Here is a 20,004-nt window from a genome sequence, read left to right as displayed (position 1 = left end):
TGAGCGGTGTTTCCAGCTGATAACTCGTAATACACCCGAGTTTTTCCGTCGATATGTGACAATGGATGAAACATGGCTCCATCACTACACTCCTGAGTCCAATAGACAGTCGGCTGAGTGGACAGCAACCGGTGAACCGTCTCCGAAGCGTGGAAAGACTCAAAAGTCCGCTGGCAAAGTAATGGCCTCTGTTTTTTGGGATGCGCATGGAATAATATTTATCGATTATCTTGAGAAGGGAAAAATCATCAATAGTGACTACTATATGGCTTTAGTGGAGCGTTTGGAGGTCGAAAGTTCGCAGTAACAATTAAAAATATCCTACACTATGGAAATATCATACAGGTTGCCTTCCGGATGAGTGAGAAGTATGTTAGGCGAGGCGATGATCTAGTATTCAAGGACTTTAAAATTCCATTACGGTCCAATATCCACAATATCCAGTTGTCACATAACAGAGTAAAAATTTGCAGTAACAATTAAAAAATATCATAGACTATGGAAATATCATACAAAGAGCCCACCGGATGACTGAGAAATTGACGAAGCGATGGTCTAGGATGTAAGAAACTTGAAATAGCCGAAATTCAAAGATACACCAAACAAAAAGTGAACTGTTTTATAGGAAGAATGAACTACCTCGCACGAAAATTGAACTAAATTTTACTCCACATTTTGAGAGATTTCCACAAAGCGTTGTTAAAACCATGAAATTTTAATGCACTGTTATACTTTTTAACTGCAGTTCACGAAAATGCATCATCTCTTCTTTACTAAAAGTAAAGAAGAAAATCATTGGCGCCAAATCATGACCGTTTTACCCATACAGTACTTCATTCTTAATATTTTTGGGAATCGTACGAAAATTAAACTTATGTGTACGGTCATTGAACTTTATACTCACGTTTAGTTCATAAATTTTTGAGACATACTTAAAACAAGTAAGATTTCATTAAGCTGTGGAAAATTTCGATAAAAATAATAAAATTCAACTAAAAGCAAATAAATTTTTTCCAGTAAAAATAAGTTAAATTTAGCGTTAGTTTAACTACCAAAATTTTTTCTGTGTATCATCCCCGAACACTGAGAATATGACAAGATATGTATCATTGTCGTGAGTGGTAAAAAGTATTAAATGAAATTTAAATATTCTCGGTTAGCACGTTATGTTCTATTTTTTTACTTACTTTATATATCGTTCCAGTGTCACTTCGATGTATGACAATATTTTCGGGCTTTATGTCGCGATGTTCAATATTGCATTCATTATGCAAATATTCAACGGCATGGCGTAATGTCCGCAATACATCTCGTACATTTTGTTCATGTAATCCATTGATATGTTCTTCCATTTCCAATTGGCTACGCAAATCTCCACCATTACAATATTCCATAAAAATTACAGGTAATTGTTTATAAAAATGTTGACTTTGAAGATATTGCATAAATTCCTTATCCAATTTGACGGTACCCACAATATATAATGTACCCAATGATTGCATCCAATTGTATTCTTGTATCCATCGTTTTTTGAATATTTCAAGTTCCTCTGGTCTTAGTCTGGCGTTAGGTTTTAACATTTTTGTCGCTAGAAATAAAAGAATGGCAAAGGCATATATCAATGTAATAGTGTTGGTTGGAAGTTCGAAACTGGTTAAATAGATCCAAAACGGTTAAGTATAATGGCAGGCCGTTATTTGTGGCTTCCTTAGCCACACGCAGAGAAGGAATATGATCACCTCAAACATGTTTCAAGAGCAAAATGTTATTTTTGTATGGTGACCATGTAACATGTTTGTCACTAAAATGTTATTTTTTCGTTAAATATAACCTGCTTGCCGTAATCAGATACATGATTTCCGAGAAAATAACATGGTTGCGAAAACCATGTTACATGGTCACCACCCAAAAATAACATTTTGCTCTTAAAACATGTTTGAGGTGATCATATTCCTTCTCTGGGTGCACATTCAGGTCATTGTGGTACCACAATGGTGAACTCTCTTATCACTACAATCCAAAAAAAAAGTTCACTCGGATTTTTAATCTTCCTTAAGGATTTTGGTAATGATTCCGAGGAGTATGTTAACTTTGTCATTCCGTATGTAACACATCGAAATATTGCTCTAAGACCCCATAAAGTATATATATTCTGGGTCGTGGTGAAATTCTGAGTCGATCTGAGCATGTCCGTCCGTCTGTTGAAATCACGCTAACTTCCGAACGAAACAAGCTATCGGCTTGAAACTTGGCACAAGTAGTTGTTAGTGATGTAGGTCGGATGGTATTGGAAATGGGCCATATCGGCAATGGGCCATATCGGCAATGGGCCATTACGTATAGCCCCCATATAAACGGACCCCCAGATTTTGCTTGCCGATCCTCTAAGAGAAGCAAATTTCATCCGATCCGGTTGAAATTAGGTACATGATGTCAGCATATGATCTCTAACAACCATACAAAAATTGGTCCACATCGGTCCATAAGTATATATAGCCCCCATATAAACCGATCCCCAGATTTTGCTTGCCGATCCTCTAAGAGAAGCAAATTTCATCCGATCAGGCTGAAATTTGGTACATGGTGTTAGTATATGGTCTCTAACAACCATGAATAAATTGGTCCACATCGGTCCATAAGTATATATAGCCCCCATATAAACCGATCCCCCGATTTGGGTTGCGGAGCCTCTAAGAGAAGCAAATTTCATCCGATCCGGCTGAAATTTGGTACATGGTGTTAGTAGATTGTCTCTAACAACCATGCAAAAATTCGTCAAAATCGGTCTATAATTATCTATAGCCCCCATATAAACCGATCCCCAGATTTGAGTTGCGGAGCCTTTAAGAGAAGCAAATTTCATCCGATCCGGAAATCGGTCCATAATTATCTATAGCTCCCATATAAACCGATCCCCAGATTTGACCTCCGGAGCCCCTTGAAAGAGCAAAATTCATCCGATTCGGTTGAAATTTGGTACGTGATGTTAGTATATGATATTTAACAACCATGCCAAAAGTGGTCCATATCAGTCCATAATATATAGCCCCCATATAAACCGATCCCGAGATTTGGTTTTGGAGCCACTTGGAGGAGCAAATTTCATCCGAGTCAGTTGAAATTTGGTACATTGTGCTAGTATATGGCCGTTAACAACCATGGACCTAGTTAGTTCATATCGGTATATAGTTATATATAGCCCTCAGATAAATAGATCCCCAATCACACAAAAATTGGTCCATATCAAGTTCATAATTGTATATAGCCCACATATAAGCGACCCCCATATTTCAATTCTGGCTCTCTAGGTACCGTGCAAAAGTCCATATCGATTCGTAATTATTTGTAGACTTACCTATACATAACTTTTTTGTCTAATATATACCACGTATGGACTAACTCACAATTTAGTAAACGATGTTAAGAAGTTTTAAGATACCACAACCCAATTAATTCGATTGTGGATGACAGTCTTTCGTAGAAGTTTCTACGCAATCCATGGTGGAGGGTACATAAGATTCGACCTGGCCGAACTTACGGCCGTATATACTTGTCAAATTCATTTCATTCTCTTTTTAGGTCAATATTTGTACCCTGCGCCACTCTGTGGAACAGGGTATTATAAGTTAGTGCATATGTTTGCAACACCCAGAAGGAGACGAGATAGACATACGGTGTCTTTGGCAAAAATGCTCAGGGTGGGCTCCTGAGTCGATATAGCCATGTCCGTCTGCCCGTGAACACATTTTTGTAATCAAAGTCTAAGTCGCAGTTTTAGTTCAATCGACTTCAAATTTGGCACAAGTATGTGTTTTGGCTCATAATAGAACTCTATTGATTTTGGAAGAAATCGGTTCAGATTTAGATTTAGCTCCCATATATACCCAGCAAAAACTAGGTAACCACATCTCATTACAATTGACATTACCAGGAGTAAAGCTGTCATTACACGATTCATTACATTGCGGCGAGTTATAATGACTAACTTGTAATGACAAAAATAATATATACTTCTCGGTAATTTTCGAATTGTTATTCTCAAATTTTTAGGCAGTTGTAGTTAATATAAGTATTCACATAATCGAGCACTTACATAAAAAATCAAAAAGAATATGTAATGTAACGGTAATTCTGAAGATTTTTCCGTTAAGAATTTTTTATCACAATAGTTCATAATAATTGTGTTTAATGACATTATCATATTATGTTTTAAATAAATGCTTTCTTATACCTCATTGACATTACACTTCCAAAATGCGCTTAAACTAAATTTCAAATGCCATTTGCCTTATAAAAAAGAGACTTAAAATCCACTTTTAGTAGATTTCGTGAATTGGCTATTGGATATATTATAACGTAATTCACGAATTCAACTCCCTTAAACAACCTACATTTATTTCTATTTGAAGTGTGAAATTAATTTGAGTGTAATCTTATTGAGATTATTTATTAGAATTTTTGTTTATTTATACAATATTCGTTTCTATTCAAGTAGTTCTCCTATTACAGCACCACTCGCCATATTTTGATCCATTGTAATCGGCGATAGAAAGCAATATTTTCGAGATTTGGTTGCCTGAGACAATAAGTGGGTATTTTGCAAGCTTTGGTGTTTCTACGAATAAGCCATTACATATTAGGTGATTATATGCTTTAAATGCACTACTTATTTTATGGCCGAAAGTATGCCTGGTCAGAAGTACTTTCCTCCTAGGATATGCGTATGTAAATGTAATCCGAAGCGATGCCAATTAATAAGTGGTTATTAATTTTTAAATAGGCTTACCTACAAGCATTGGCGTAGCTAGGGGGTTCTTGCCCCCCCAGAATAATCAAAGCTACAGTTGTTTTATATTTTAATTCAAGCTTTGCGATGTGTTTAATCCAATTAAGATTGTGGCAGAGAGAGTATGTTAAGCATATTTTTTAGTATTGAAATTTACATTACAACTAAAAACACGTAATAAAAACACTAAAAGGAAACTTGAGACGCACATTTTCAAAAATAGTCAATTTATAACTACGTTGATTAAAATCATAAATCGTCACATGCCCAATTTACCATCTAAAATCGTCAAAATCACGAAAAATCCACAGAGTTGGCACCGCTGCTCTCGACAGTTGCTTCGTTGTATTCTGTTCTCAGAGAATTTTTAAAAACTAATCGAAGATAGACGTTTTATAATATTCAATTTATTTTTTGCCTTTTATTTAATTTTTTATTCTTAGTATTTTTTATACACGATGCATATATTAAGTTTATGTTTTGCTTTATGATTTCTAGTCCTGTTTTAAAACTCACATTTTAAATAAAATTTAAAAATCATATGTTTGTTGTCTTGAATTAAAAATAAATTACAAACAATATTTTTCAAACACATACTTAAAGCAATGCTTTTATTTTTTGTTATATTAAATAATGGTAAGTTGCTATTTGATTATTTATAGCGGTGTCGTGGAACCGGCTCCCACACACAATAAAATATTTTTTGTCTTCACCCATGAAATTAATTGATCTAATTAATTATACCCTTCACCACTACTGTGGTATAGGGTATAATAAGTTTGTGCATTTGTATATAACGCCAAGAAATAGTGGTCATAGACCCATCTTTTAGTATACCGATCGGGTAAGAATTAAAATCTGAGTCGATTTAGCGATGTCCGTCTGTCTGTCTGTCTGTCTGTCTGTCCGTCCGTCTGTCTCTATATGTAATTTTGTGCACAAAGTACAGCTCGCAATTTAAGTCCGATCGTCCTCAAATTTGGCATAGGGCCGTTTCTTGAGACAGAGACAATTGCTATTGGTTTTGGAAAAAATCGGTTCAGATTTAGATATAGCTGCCATATATAATTATCTACGATGTGGTCATAGTTAGCGTGTTTATCAACCAATTTTCTTGAAATACCGTACATCCAAATATTTAATGAATCTCGCAAATCTTGCAAAATATCAGCCAAATCGGTTCAGATTTAGATATAGCTCCCATATATATCTTTCGTCCGATTTAGACTCATATGACCACAGAGCCCAAAATTTACTACCGATCTTCATGAAATTTTGCACAGAGGGTAGAATTGGCATTCTACCAATGCTTGGTACACTTGATTGAAATCGGTTCAAATTTAGATATAGCTCCCATATATATCTTTCGTCCGATTTGAACTTATATGGCCACAAAAGCCAGAGATTTGCCGTGATTTGCTTCAAATTTTGCACAAGGGGTACGTTTAATAGTATCGTTAAGTGTGTCAAATTTTGTTAAAATCGGTTCAGATTTAGATATAGCTCCCATATATATCTTTCGTCCGATTGAACTTATATGGCCTCAAAATCCAGGGTTTTGCCGTGATTTGCTTCAAATTTCGCACAAGGAGTACGTTTAGTAGTATAGGTAATTGTGGCAAATTTGGTTGAAATCGATTCAGATTTAGATATGGCTCCCATATATATCTCCCGACCGATTTGCACTCATATGACCAGGGGGGCCAAAGTTATACTCCCATTTACGTGAAATTTCGCATAGATAGCAGAATTATTATTCTAACTATACATGTCAAATTTATTCAAAATCGGTTCAGATTGTATATAGCTCCCATATATACGTACACCAGAGTTGGGGAAATATGGTCGACTGTTTCATATTTTAGACCCATTTTCAATGGGATTTTCCTCCAATTGACTGGATAGTTTCCACAGAGAATACAAATATGGCCAAAATTCTCACAGTTTACACAAAATTCTGTGATGATTTCCCCATATCCTACACACTGCAATGCCAAAATTTCCACAGAACGGATGAGTTTTAAATAAGGCTCCAAGTCGCCCTACACATATCTTGGCGAGATCTAACCAATATCCTTGTAAAATCGCCACTGCTGAGTAGCAAAAATTGTAAATATTACTCTAATTGTCCTATATCTCGAATACATATGTATCGCCTGAAAAATTAAAAATCTCTTTTGTACAATTGCATTAAAATTTCTCTCGCTTCATATTTCCCATATTTTTTACTAACATTGTGTATCATCCCAGGGCGTTAGCCGATTTAAATTTTAATTCTAGAGTTTTTGTAGAAGTACAAAAAATTGTTTCCATTAAAAGTATTTGTATCTGGAAATGCAAACCTTTATATAGCTCCCAGCAAATTTTAAGTAGTTGAGATGGTAACACAAATGTTTGTCTACATAGTGGTGAAGGGTATAATATAGTCGGCTCCGCCCGACTTTAGATTTTACTTACTTGTTTTTAATTGAAATGTATTCAATCAAAAAAAATGATAGTATCAATCATCAAAGCCAATTAAAAAATTAATTGATACAACAAATTTTTGTGATTGAGTTTTTTTTTTGTTTTTGATTGATTTTGCTGCATATTGCCTTTAACACCGCAATAAAATTGAGGATGTATAGTTTTATCAATAGGGGTAATTTATCGCTTCGGAAATTTCGACAAAATTTTGAAGGATGTTGAAGGCTATGCCCCCCCCCCCCCCCCCCAGAGAAAATTTCTAGCTCCGCCAATGCCTACAAGATTACCGCCCTATATGGACTTATATGGCACCAGAAGCCACAGTTTTACCCTAATTTGCTTAAAATTTTGCACAAGAAGAACAATTAGTACTATAGTCAAGTGTGCCAAATTTTATTGAAATCGGTTCAGATTTAGATATAGCTCCCATATATATCTTTCGCCCGATATGGACTAATACGGTCCCAGAAGCCAGTGTTTTACCCCAATTTGGTTGAAATTTTGCACAATTAGTAGTGTGGCCAAGTGTGCCAAATTTTAGTGAAATCGGTTCAGATTTTGTACAATTAGTAGTGTAGCCAAGTGTGCCAAATTTTAGTGAAATCGGTTCAGATTTAGATATAGCTACCATATATATCGTTCGCCCGATTTACACTCATATGACCACAGTGACCAATCTTTTACTCCGATTTAATTGAAATTTTGCACAGGGAGTAGAATTAGCATTGTAGCTATGCGTGCCAAATTTGGTTGAAATCGGTTCAGATTTAGATATAGCTCCCATATATAGCTTTCGCCATATGCGTGTAATATGACCACAGAGGCCAATTTTTATACCCTGCGCCATACTGTGGAACAGGGTTTTATAAGTTAGTGCATATGTTTGTAACACCCAGAAGGAGACGAGATAGACACATGGTGTCTTTGGCAATAATGCTCAGGGTGGGTCCCTGAGTCGATATAACCATGTCCGTCTGTCCGTCCGTCCGTCCGTCTGTCTGTGAACACATTTTTGTGATCAAAGTCTAGGTCGCAATTTAAGTCTAATCGCCTTCAAATTTGGTACATGTTCCTAATTTGGGTCAGAATAGAACCCTATTGATTTTGGAAGAAATCGGTTCAGATTTAGATATAGCTCCCATATATATATTTTGCCCGATATGCACTAATATGGATCCAGCAGCCGGAGTTTTCTACCGATTTGCTTGAAATTTTGTACAAACATAACACTTAGTCGTATAGTCAAGTGTGCAAAATTTTATTGAACTCGGTTTAGATTTAGATATAGCTCCCATATATATCTTTCGCCCGATATGGACTTATATGGCCCCAGAAGCCAAATTTTTGGCCGCATTTGGTTGAAATTTTGCACTAGGTGTACAATTAGTAGTATAGTCAAGTGTGCAAAATTTGATTAAAATCGGTTCAGATTTAGATATAGCTCCCATATATATCTTTCGCCCGATATGGACTTATATGGCCCCAGAAGCCAGAGTTTTGGCCCAATTTAGTTGAAATTTTGCACAGGGAGTAGATTTAGTAGTATAGTCAAGTGTGCAAAATTTGATTGAAATCGGTTCAGATTTAGATATAGCTCCCATATATATCTTTCGCCCCATATGGACTTATATGGCCCCAGAAGCCAAATTTTTGGCCGCATTTGGTTGAAATTTAGCACAAGGAGTACAATTGGTAGTATAGTCATGTGTGCAAAATTTGATTGAAATCGGTTCAGATTTAGATATAACTCCCATATACATCTTTCGCCCGATATGGACTAATATGGTCTTAATGCCAGAGTTTTGGTCCAATTTGGTTGACATTTTGCACAGGGAGTAGATTTAGCATTGTAGCTATGCGTGCCAAATTTGGTTGAAATCGATTCAGATTTAGATATAGCTCCCATATATATCTTTAGCACGATATGCACTTATATGGACCCAGAAGCCAGAGTTTTATCCCGATTCGCTTGAAATTTTGGGCAAGGAGTACAATTGGTAGTATAGTCATGTGTGCCAAATTTGATTGAAATCGGTTCAGATTTAGATATAGCTCCCATATATAGGTTTTTCTGATTTCGACAAAAATGGTAAAAATACCAACATTTTCCTTGTAAAATCGCCACTGCTTTTTGCATTTTGTAAAAGTCTATCAAATTCTGTCCAAATCGAGTGATGTTTAAACACAAACCTTTATATATAGCACCCAACACATTTGACGGATGTGATATGGTATCGAAAATTTAGATCTACAAAGTGGTGTAGGGTATAATATAGTCGGCCCCGCCCGACTTTAGACTTTCCTTACTTGTTTTTTACTAACATTGTGTTCCACCCTAGTGCATTAGCCGACTTAAATTTTGAGTCTATAGATTTTGTAGAAGTCTATCAAATTCTGTCCAGATCGAGTGATATTTAAAAGTATGAATTTGGGACAAACCTTTATATATAGCCCCCAACACATTTGACGGATATGATGCGAAAATTTAGATCTGCAAAGTGGTGCAGGGTATAATATAGTCGGCCCCGCCCGACTTTAGACTTTCCTTACTTTTTTTCAGTGTAGAACTGTAACAACAACATACATACCAACTATATGGTGGATTTTGAGCCTATCGGTAGATTTAAATGTCTCTCAAGCAAAAATTGTTCTTTGAAGTTTTATGTCCCATCTTACAATACACTAACCTCATAGCTTTGTTAGGTATAAAGTATTTTTTCCACTTGGAATGCAATAATATTGTGTGATGAAAAACAAAATAAACATATGCATTTTTAAGGGCTTCATGCATAATAAACTTTTGTTTTGTGGTTTCAAATTTCACTACAAGAGTATCAACTACAGTTCTCATATACCTATATAACAGTTTTTTTTTTTGGTTTTTGGTACGACAAAGGGGCATCATAAAAAATTTAATAGTGCACCAACTTCAAAAATATCCATTGATGTTTTGAAAACAAACATTCAATTATTACACATTTGTTCAAAACAGCTATTCCAGTTAACAATTTCTTTGGTTAACGACATCATATACTTGCATATTTTTTCCTTAATTAGATTTTGACGTGAGGTTGCCAATTGGCAAATTTATGAACAACTAAACCAACAACGGACATATTTTCTTATAGAACTGAATAGACAAGCTGCGATGAATTAAAGGAAATCATAAAACAAATGTATCTCCTTTTCACTCCGGAGTGGACCAAAGTGTTATAAATTGCCATGGTAGTTTCTTGCTCTTGTTATAATCTTGAATCAGGCTGTGAGGCTAAACTCTTATCGGACCACCCTCCCAACCATGTCTCCAACTTTGCCATATCATTTTTGTAGTATAATCTTACTCTACTTCAAAATAGACCTCATTTTTGTCATTCAAATAAGATTTGTTCACCATGAGCTTCCAAATTTGAGTACAGCATCCGCTGGGACCACATCTTATGAATATAGGGCATGCAGAAGTTACACTGAAAAAAATATTGTCGTGACGCCAAAGATTTCAAGTCCTTAAAATACGAATGTAAATTTTGTTTAACTTAGAAGACGCATTTCTCTAATATAAAGTTTTTTTCATTGTCCAAACTTTTAAATGAAGTCGTATTGTCCTTATAATTAAGCGATTTGACTTAAAAATGGGTATCATAACATGAAAGAAAAAATTTTTGGGCTAAGGTCAACTTGACTTTAATAATTCATAAAAATTCTTTAAAAGGCTAAACTCTAGTTAAGCTATACCTCTCAGATTTCTTCCAAAACTTCATAGATGGTAGAACTCTAAGAGTAGATTACAACAACAATTTTTTCCCCTGGCGGCTGTAACCGGGTAACCGGTTATTCGGTTCTAAAGTATAAGTAAATAATCGTTACTAAAACCGGTTCTGATGAACCGATTACTTTCAAATATACATATCTAGCAAGCTAATGATGAACCCTTTCAAATTATGCATAAATCGATCTATTCGATACACCCGTTCCGGATATACAGATGAAAACGTGTTTTTTGGATCCGATTTTTTTACAAAACATCTCAAAACTCAAATTTTACTCGGTGCTAATTAACTGATTCCATTTTGTAGCTAACATTTTTACCTATCCGTCGTAGTTAAATTTAGGCGAATATCACCACTAATACCGTAGATATTAACCGGTTTATATTCATATCCGGTTTACAAAGTAAATTGGAAAAATCTCGCGATTTTTTTTTAAATTTCGCCGGCAGCGCTTTTAACAGTCAAATTGTTGTTATAACTGCTTCTTTCATTTAATTACTTCATAAAACCGAAGATTTTTGCCGATTTATATTCATATTAGGTTTGCAAACAAAATGAATTTTTTTTTCAAAAAAAATCGCGCGATTTTTGTTATAACTGCTTCTTTCATTTAATTACTTCATAAAACCGAAGATTTTTGCCGATTTATATTCATATTATGGTTGCAAAAAAAAATGAAAAAAATTGAAAAAATTTTTCGCCTGCGGCACTTTGTACATCCAAATTGTAGCTAAAACCGGAAATATTTATTCATTTGCATCAATAGCCAGGTTAAAAAAATACTTTCCGTCTGAGGCGCTTTTTACATTTACATTCTTCTTACAACCGAATATATAAACCGATTTATATCCATATCCGTTAAACAACAAGTTCGCCCGCGGCGCTTTTTACATCGAATTTTTTTAGAACCAGATATATTAACAGATTCATATCCGTATCCGGTTTAAAAAGTTTTTTTTTTCAAAAATTCGTGTGTTTTTGCAAAATGTGTCTTTCCAAACAAACGATTCACTACAACCACGTTGCCATAACCGGTTTCAAACCACTTCTGTTTTATTCTACCCGGTAAAAAACTTTTAAATAACAAGTATATACGGCCGTAAGTTCGGCCAGGCCGAAGCTTATGTACCCTCCATCATGGATTGCGTAGAAACTTCTTCTAAACACTGCCATCCACAATCGAATTACTTAAGTTGCGGTAACGCTTGCCGATGGCAAGGTATCTTAAAACCTCCTAACACCATCTTCTAAATTGTATGTAAGTCCATACGTGGTATATATTAAATCAAAAAAGATCGATCCAATACGTATATAATTCAGTTTGACAAAGTAGACATAAAATTTTGACAAAATTTACTACAGAAATAAAATTTTAACAAAATTTTCTATAGAAATAAATTTTTCACAAAATTTTCTATAGAAATAAGAATTTGAACAAAATTTTCTATAGCAAGAAAATTTTGACAAAAATTTCTAGAGAAATAAAATTTTAACAAAATTTTCTATAGAAATAAACTTTTGACAAAATTTTCTATAGAAATAAAATCTTGGTAGATTATTTTTGGCTCGAGTGGCAACCATGATTATGAACCGAATAAAATTTGAAAAAAATTTTCTATAGAAATAAAATTTTGACAAACTTTTCTATAGAAATAAAATTTTGACAATGATAAAAATTTAATTATGAACCGAATAAAATTTTAACAAAATTTGCTCCAGATATAAAATATAAAATTTTGACAAAATTTTCTATAGAAATAAAATTTTGGTAGATTATTTTTGGCTCTAGTGGCAACCATGATTATGAACCGATATGGACCAATTTTTGTGTGATTGGACCAATTTTGGTATGGTTGTTAGCGACCATATACTAACACCACGTTCCTAATTTGAACCGGATCGGATGAATTTTGCTCCTCCAAGAGGCTCCGGAGGTAAAATCTGGAGAACGTTTTATATGGGGGCTATATATAATTATGGACCGATATGGACCAATTGTGGCACGGTTGTTAAAGATCATATACTAACACCATGTTCCAAATTACAACCAGATTGGATGAAATTGGCTTCTCTTGGAGACTTCGCATGCCAAATCTGGGGATCGGTTTATATGGGGGCTATATATAATTATGAACCGATGTGGACCAATTTTTGCATGGTTGTTAGAGACCACATACCAACATCATGTACCAAATTTCAGGCGGATCGGATGAAATTTGTTTCTTTTTGAGCCATCGCAACCCAAATCTGGGGATCGGTTTATATGGGCGCTATATATAATTATGGACCGATGTGGACCAATTTTTGCACGGTTGTTAGAGACTATATACCAATACCATGTACCAAATTTCAGCCGGATCGGATGTAATTTGCTTCTCTTTGAGGCTTCGCAAGCCAAATCTGGAGATCGATTTATATGGGATCTATATATAATTACGGACCGATGTGGACCAATTTTTGCATGGCTGTTAGAGACCATATACCAACATCATGTACCAAATTTCAGCCGGATCGGATGAAATTTGCTTTTCTTTGAGGCTCCGCAAGCCAAATCTGGGGATCGATTTATATGGGGGCTATATATAATTATGGACCGATGTGGACCAATTTTTGTATGATTGTTAGAGACCATATACCAACACCATGTACCAAATTTCAGCCGGATCGGATGAAATATGCTTCTCTTAGAGGCTCCACAAGCCAAATCTGGGGATCGGTTTATATGGGGGCTATATATAATTAAGGACCGATATGGACCAATTTTTGCATGGTTGTTAGAGACCATATACCAACATCATGTACCAAATTTCAGCCGGATCGGATGAAATTTTCTTCTCTTCGAGGCTCCGCAAGCCAAATCTGGGGATCGGTTTATATGGGGGCTATATATAATTATTGTCCGATGTGGACCAATTTTTGCATGGTTATTAGAGACCATATACAAACACCATATACCAAATTTCAGCCGGAGCGGATGAAATATGCTTCTGTTAGAGGCTCCACAAGCCAAATCTGAGGGTCCCTTTATATGGGGGCTATACGTAAAAGTGGACCGATATGGCCCATTTTCAATACCATCCGACCTACATCAATAACAACTACTTGTGCCAAGTTTCAAGTCGATAGCTTATTTCGTTCGGAAGTTAGCGTGATTTCAACAGACGGACGGACGGACGGACATGCTTAGATCGACTCAGAATTTCACCACGACCCAGAATATATATACTTTATGGGGTCTTAGAGCAATATTTCGATGTGTTACAAACGGAATGACAAAGTTAATATACCCCCATCCTATGATGGAGGGTATAAAAATTAGGATAATAGTTTACTATGCAAAAGTCCACATTTCACGGATACAATTAAATTGGCGCATAACTCCGGTTCTGGCAGAGATATCTGCCTAAATGTAAATTTAGCGGTTAAGTGGAAGTGTTGGCTACATTTCCAACCGGTTACTTAGGACCTTACATCGAACACTTTTGGATTTATAGCCAGTTTTGTAAAAAAAAAACCGGTTCGAAAATTCACATTTATTAACGTGGAACCTAGACCGATAGCCGGATCATACCTCATTTGGAAGGTGATAGCTTTACCCTTTTAGTGATGTACATATAAAAGTAATCGGTTCAATAGAACCGGTTTTATTAACGAATATTTACTTATACTTTAGGCTCGAATAACCGGTTATCCGCTTACGACCGCAAACCGGTTACTTTGTTATTTCGACATCAAATTTAATTCTCTATCGACCCAAAAAACAAAAAAAAAATTTAAGTGGTATAGCTAAATTAGAGTTGCTCCCTTTAAAATTAATGAAATTGTCTTTAAATTTGTTGTCTTTTTGCATCTTGACTACAAAAAATTGTTCAAAAATAGGACATGATTTTCAACAATTTATTTTAAAGACGTTTTTTTCTTGAAACATAGCATAATTTCTACTGGAAGTCGAGTCTGAATTTGGAAAATAAAGTTGTCGTTAACTCGTTTTTAAAGGACTTTGATAGCATATGAAGAAAAAAAGTTGAAAAAACAAAAAATTAAAATTTGCTTCCTAAAAGCAAGTACCAAACCCCAAATTTAAAAGAGAATTGTGTCTTAAAAGTATCCTTACTTGTATTCTCTGCTTCTTTAGCTCGGAATCAATACCAAAATTATTAAAGTAAAGACAAAATCTTTGGAACCGGGTATGCTTTGTTTTCAGTGTATACAAAACCCGACTTTTGTCAAACAAGTCGTGGTTACTCTTCGATAGAAGTACAAGAATTTAACCAAAATCTAACCGAAGAATTTTTTTTTCTTAAAAAATGGGCCTTATTAACGGCAAACACTTTGAAAACTGATCTGGCAATCCCACGGCGGTGTGTTCTATGGATGGGATTGACCCCATGGGTCCAACTCATTCGCCTGCGGCTGCCACATCAACGTACGTGTTGCCAACGATGGAAGTAGTGGGTCATCCGACGACATGATCCACCGCAGCATCTTATACGGAATATTATTGTATTATTGTATTTTAATTGCAACAGGCTCCGAGATAAGGTAAGCGACATTGATTCGCAAGAGAATCAGGGTTGCGGCGATCAAATAGACAAAGCAAAATGCCACCTGTAGCTTGCGCCATTGTGATGGATACAATGGGCTATGTAATGATCGCACAAGGAATGGAGGTGGAGGCCTGGCTTTGATATTACACCGTTCCGAGCAGTATAGACTTATCTCGCCTGTGTCAGACACTAGTGGCCCCTACATGGAATGTATGGGTCATGTCTGAGGGCTGCCGAGATAGAGATATGCAACGTGTATATAACGCCGGTTTGTAATTGTGCTCCAGGCTAAGGCCCAAACATTGAGTGGTTGTTGTGTGCGAAACCCCGATTGGTGTTAGGACACCTGGGTAATGGCTACAGAGGCATAACTTAGGCAGAGCAGATAGTTGACTCCACATTTTGCATGGTGAACGAAAAGGAATTATGGGTGATTACAGAAAGTTCGTCAGATATATCTTTAGCGTCACCTGACGCTGAATGATGTATCGTGGTAACCCGTAATTTCACTCGGATCATACCACCTCCCCATAATTCTCACCATTGACCGACCCTCCGATTTTATAATCTCTCAACGCCGGACATTCATAAAGTAGAATAAAGTCCACTGGGACGGCTTCAGAGAGAAAACTAGTCTGGATCCATGCACTGGAAAAAATATTTACGTGATATTAAAGATTACGCAACCTAAATTTTAGGATGCGAAATTTACAAAATATTGAGGACAAATTTCTTTAGAATAATGAAATTTTTAATTAAAATAAAGTTTATAAACCTTGCTTCAAAATTTTTTTTCATTAAATTTAGGACACAAATTTTGTAAATTTGCGTCCCTCCGTTAAAGTCGCATGTCTTTGAACTAAGTCTAATTTTCCTTAAAGTAAGGAAACACATTTTCTATTTAAAGAAATTGCCCTTAAATTAACTGAAATATTAAAACTTTAGATTTAAGATAAAGACGCTTCAAATACAGGCTAAGATTTATTTTGAGGATTTAGCATCTTTGGTTTGATTTTTTTTGGAATTAACAGGTTGGCTGATAAGTCCCCGGTCTGACACATAGATGGCGTCGCTAGTTATAAATGCATATAATTTTTATATAATAACAACCTTCAAACGATTCGTGTCAAAATTTGACGTCTGTAAGACAATTAGTTCGTGAGATAGAGCGCCTTTTGTGAAGCAACTTTTGTTATTGTGTAAAAAATGGAAAAAAAGAATTTCGTGTTTTGATAAAATACTGTTTTCTGAAGGGGAAAAAATACGGTGGAAACAAACACTTGGCTTGATAATGAGTTTCCGGACTCTGCCCCAGGGAAATCAACAATAATTGATCGGTATGCAAAATTCAAGCGTGGTGAAATGAGCACGGAGGACGGTGAACGCAGTGGACGCCCGAAAGCAAGGCCGTATTCAGGGAAAATTTTATTTCAATTGAAATAAAATTTTGACAAAATTCTATATTTCTATATAGAAATAAAATTTTGACAACATTTTCTACCGAAATAAAAAATCGATAATATAGAATCGCATTCTTTTTTCGACTAAAACATTCTTGAAGTTCAATAAAATACTGTCTTTTACAAAATCGAGATTTTCTTCCCACATGAACATGTCTGTTTTGCCACATTTGTAAAAGATTATTAGCAAATAAGGTTGATAAAGACTTTCTCAAAATATTAAAATATTTTGTCAAAGCTATTGTACCATAAATCTGATATCGACTCAAAAATGTCTACACAAAAGGTACTAAATCATTCGCGGGGGTACTACGGTACTGACCGGGATGAAAAAGTATTGAAAAAGTACTTTCGTACTGCATTTTCCATCCCTGCTACACACAAAAAAAATTTTTTCTGATTCAATCACGAAATTAATTGATCCAATTAATTTTTAATTGAAATGTCTTCAATCACAGAAATGATAGTATCAATTAAAAAATTAATTGAAGGTCAATTAAAAAGTTAATTGATCCAATTAAAAAATTAGTTGATACTATTATTTTTGTGATTGATTTTTGTTTCAATTAAAAAATTTGTTAAATCAGTTAAATTTTTAATTGAATATTTTTTAAAACTCAATTAAAATTTTAATTGGAAAAATTTTCGTGAAATGTTTTTGTGTGTACGTGCTCATCCGAACGTTAAGGATGCTCGCAGGGAAAAAATTTGGCTGCAATGAAGAGGTGATCGCCGAAACTGAGGCCTATTTTGAGGCAAAACCGAAGGAGTACTACCAAAATAGTATCAAAAAATTGGAAGGTCGTTATAATCGTTGTATCGCTCTTGAATAATAAACACGAATTTTGACAAAAAAAATGTATTTTTCTTTGTTAGACCGGGGACTTATCAGCCTGTTAAATTCGTGTCTCCCGCAAAATAGTTTAGAATTTTTATTTTTTAAATTTGTAAATTTTACCAATATTGCGCCCATCTTAAACTTTATATGGCACTAAAGACATTTTAGCAATTTTGAACTCCAATTTTTTCCTTCAAACTACAAACTTTTAAATATAATATAATAAGTAATAAGTGAAAAATAATAATTTTGTCCACTAAATTCTTGAATTTGAAAGTTATTTACTTATTTTTGTAAAATCGACATCTACCTTTCTAATACACTTTAGTTAAAATTTTCTAAAATTAATCTATTTTTTTTCTAAGATTAACTAAAATGTTCTTTCCTGAAAAACACAGTTTCACAGTTTTTTCAGTGTATACATATTTATAAATTATAATAAATTAAAAAAAAAAATATTAGCATCTAATGCTATATGCTTTTTAATGAAATTTATTTAAAGTTATTTTCTCTTTTGTTTCACTGTGTTCAACCGTCAATAATAAATCTATAATGGTAAAGTAATAAAATTATAGTTTATTCGCCATATCCAATGGATGCGGTTTCATACCCTCATAGAAAAAAGTCAGCTAAAAACAACGGTCAAAGTCTTCTGTTACATTTTCGTATTTCATGATCTAACAAAGAACTATTCCAAAAATATTTAGTTTTGAGGTATTTTCAAGAACAAACAATAATTTTCTATACTCTTGACCTTTAAAATTTTTAAAGGCTCCTAAAAGCGATCAGCAAACATTTTTTTCTTTTAGCAAATACAAGACATACTTCTAATATTTTTTTTTGCGATTTCAGTGACTGCTTTCCCTTTTTCAACAGGCATTTTGTTGTTTAAACAGATTATTAACAAATTTCTTTGAGTGTATATAGCAACATAAGTCGAGTAATATGCAATTAGCTATTACATTGTTTCAACAACAAACGTTTTTTGCTCTCATCTATCGCCGCACGTGTCGATTTAAATTTTAATAAACCACAACAGGAATATTTTATTGATAACGTTTGAAATTCAGTTCTTACGTTTATTAGCAAAATTGTGTGTGTATACATTTTCTTTGCTATACACTCCGGCCATTCTCTAAATTACTGGCTAAATTCCAAGAATATAAATGTAAATAAACAAACATCTTCTACACAGAAAAAAATATCACCAAAATATTTCCAATTAAAAAGTTAATTGAAGTTGAAAATTTTTTTAATTAATAAATTAATTGATACAATTAACTTTTTAATCATGATAGAAACATTAAGTTAATTAAGTCAATGATTGAAAATTTTAAAAATTTTAATTAAAAAATTAATTGATACAATTAACTTTTTAATCAAATTCGGAAGACTAATTCAGTTAAAAAAGTGCTGATTTTTTTTTTAATTAAAAATGTATTTCAAACAATCATTTGTTAATCCAAATAAAACTCTAAGCCAATTCAGAAAGTAATTAAAAATAGTTACCTTTTTTAAAATAAATTAATTGAGTTTTGCAATCAACATCAATTAAATTTTTAATTGAATCAATTAAAAAATTAATTGAAATTTACTAAAAAATCAATTAATTTTTTAATCAAGAATTTTTTCTATGCCCAATTAAAACTGTGATTGATACTATCATTTTCGTGATTGAAGACATTTCAATTAAAAAATTAATTGGATCAATTAATTTGGTGATTGAATCAGAAAAAAAATTTTTTGTGTGTAGGCATTAGGAGCAATACAAATTGAACTAAGTTTGAGAATTGTTAGAATTAGTGATTATTTAACATAGTTCACACAGCTTATTGTATTGCTTCCAAGCCAACAATAACATTTGCATCTAAGTTTATTTAAAAAAATATATGTATATATTCACGATGATATTATTGCATTATTTTTGAATTGCGCATATTTTTGTCGATCCGAATGACATTTCTATTTAGGCATAAACACAAGGACAAAAAAACTGTATTTCGTATGTTTCGGTGAAAACATTATATGTTCGGAACTCAAAGTGCAAGCATATAATATTCATAAACTAGTCTAATTTGTTTGGGACATATATGTTAATGATTGGGACATTACATATTTTTAAATATAATGTCTTTGGATG

General features: G+C 34.0%; 1 protein-coding gene across 1 annotated transcript in view; it reads right to left on the bottom strand.

Moving 5' to 3' along the window:
* LOC142220544 (inhibitor of nuclear factor kappa-B kinase subunit beta-like) overlaps positions 1-20,004 on the bottom strand; it is a 41,183-nt gene that overhangs the window by 13,710 nt on the left and 7,469 nt on the right. Inside the window, exon 2 of the mRNA XM_075289731.1 lies at positions 1,188-1,588. Within this exon, the coding sequence (XP_075145846.1) occupies positions 1,188-1,588 (401 nt within the window). The remainder of the gene's footprint in view (positions 1-1,187; positions 1,589-20,004) is intronic.

This window comes from Haematobia irritans, chromosome 1, assembly GCF_050003625.1.
Source record: "Haematobia irritans isolate KBUSLIRL chromosome 1, ASM5000362v1, whole genome shotgun sequence".
NCBI lineage: Eukaryota > Metazoa > Arthropoda > Insecta > Diptera > Muscidae > Haematobia > Haematobia irritans.
The sequence above is the reverse complement of the archived record's forward strand: the minus strand, read 5'-3'. Positions and strand labels throughout refer to the sequence as shown.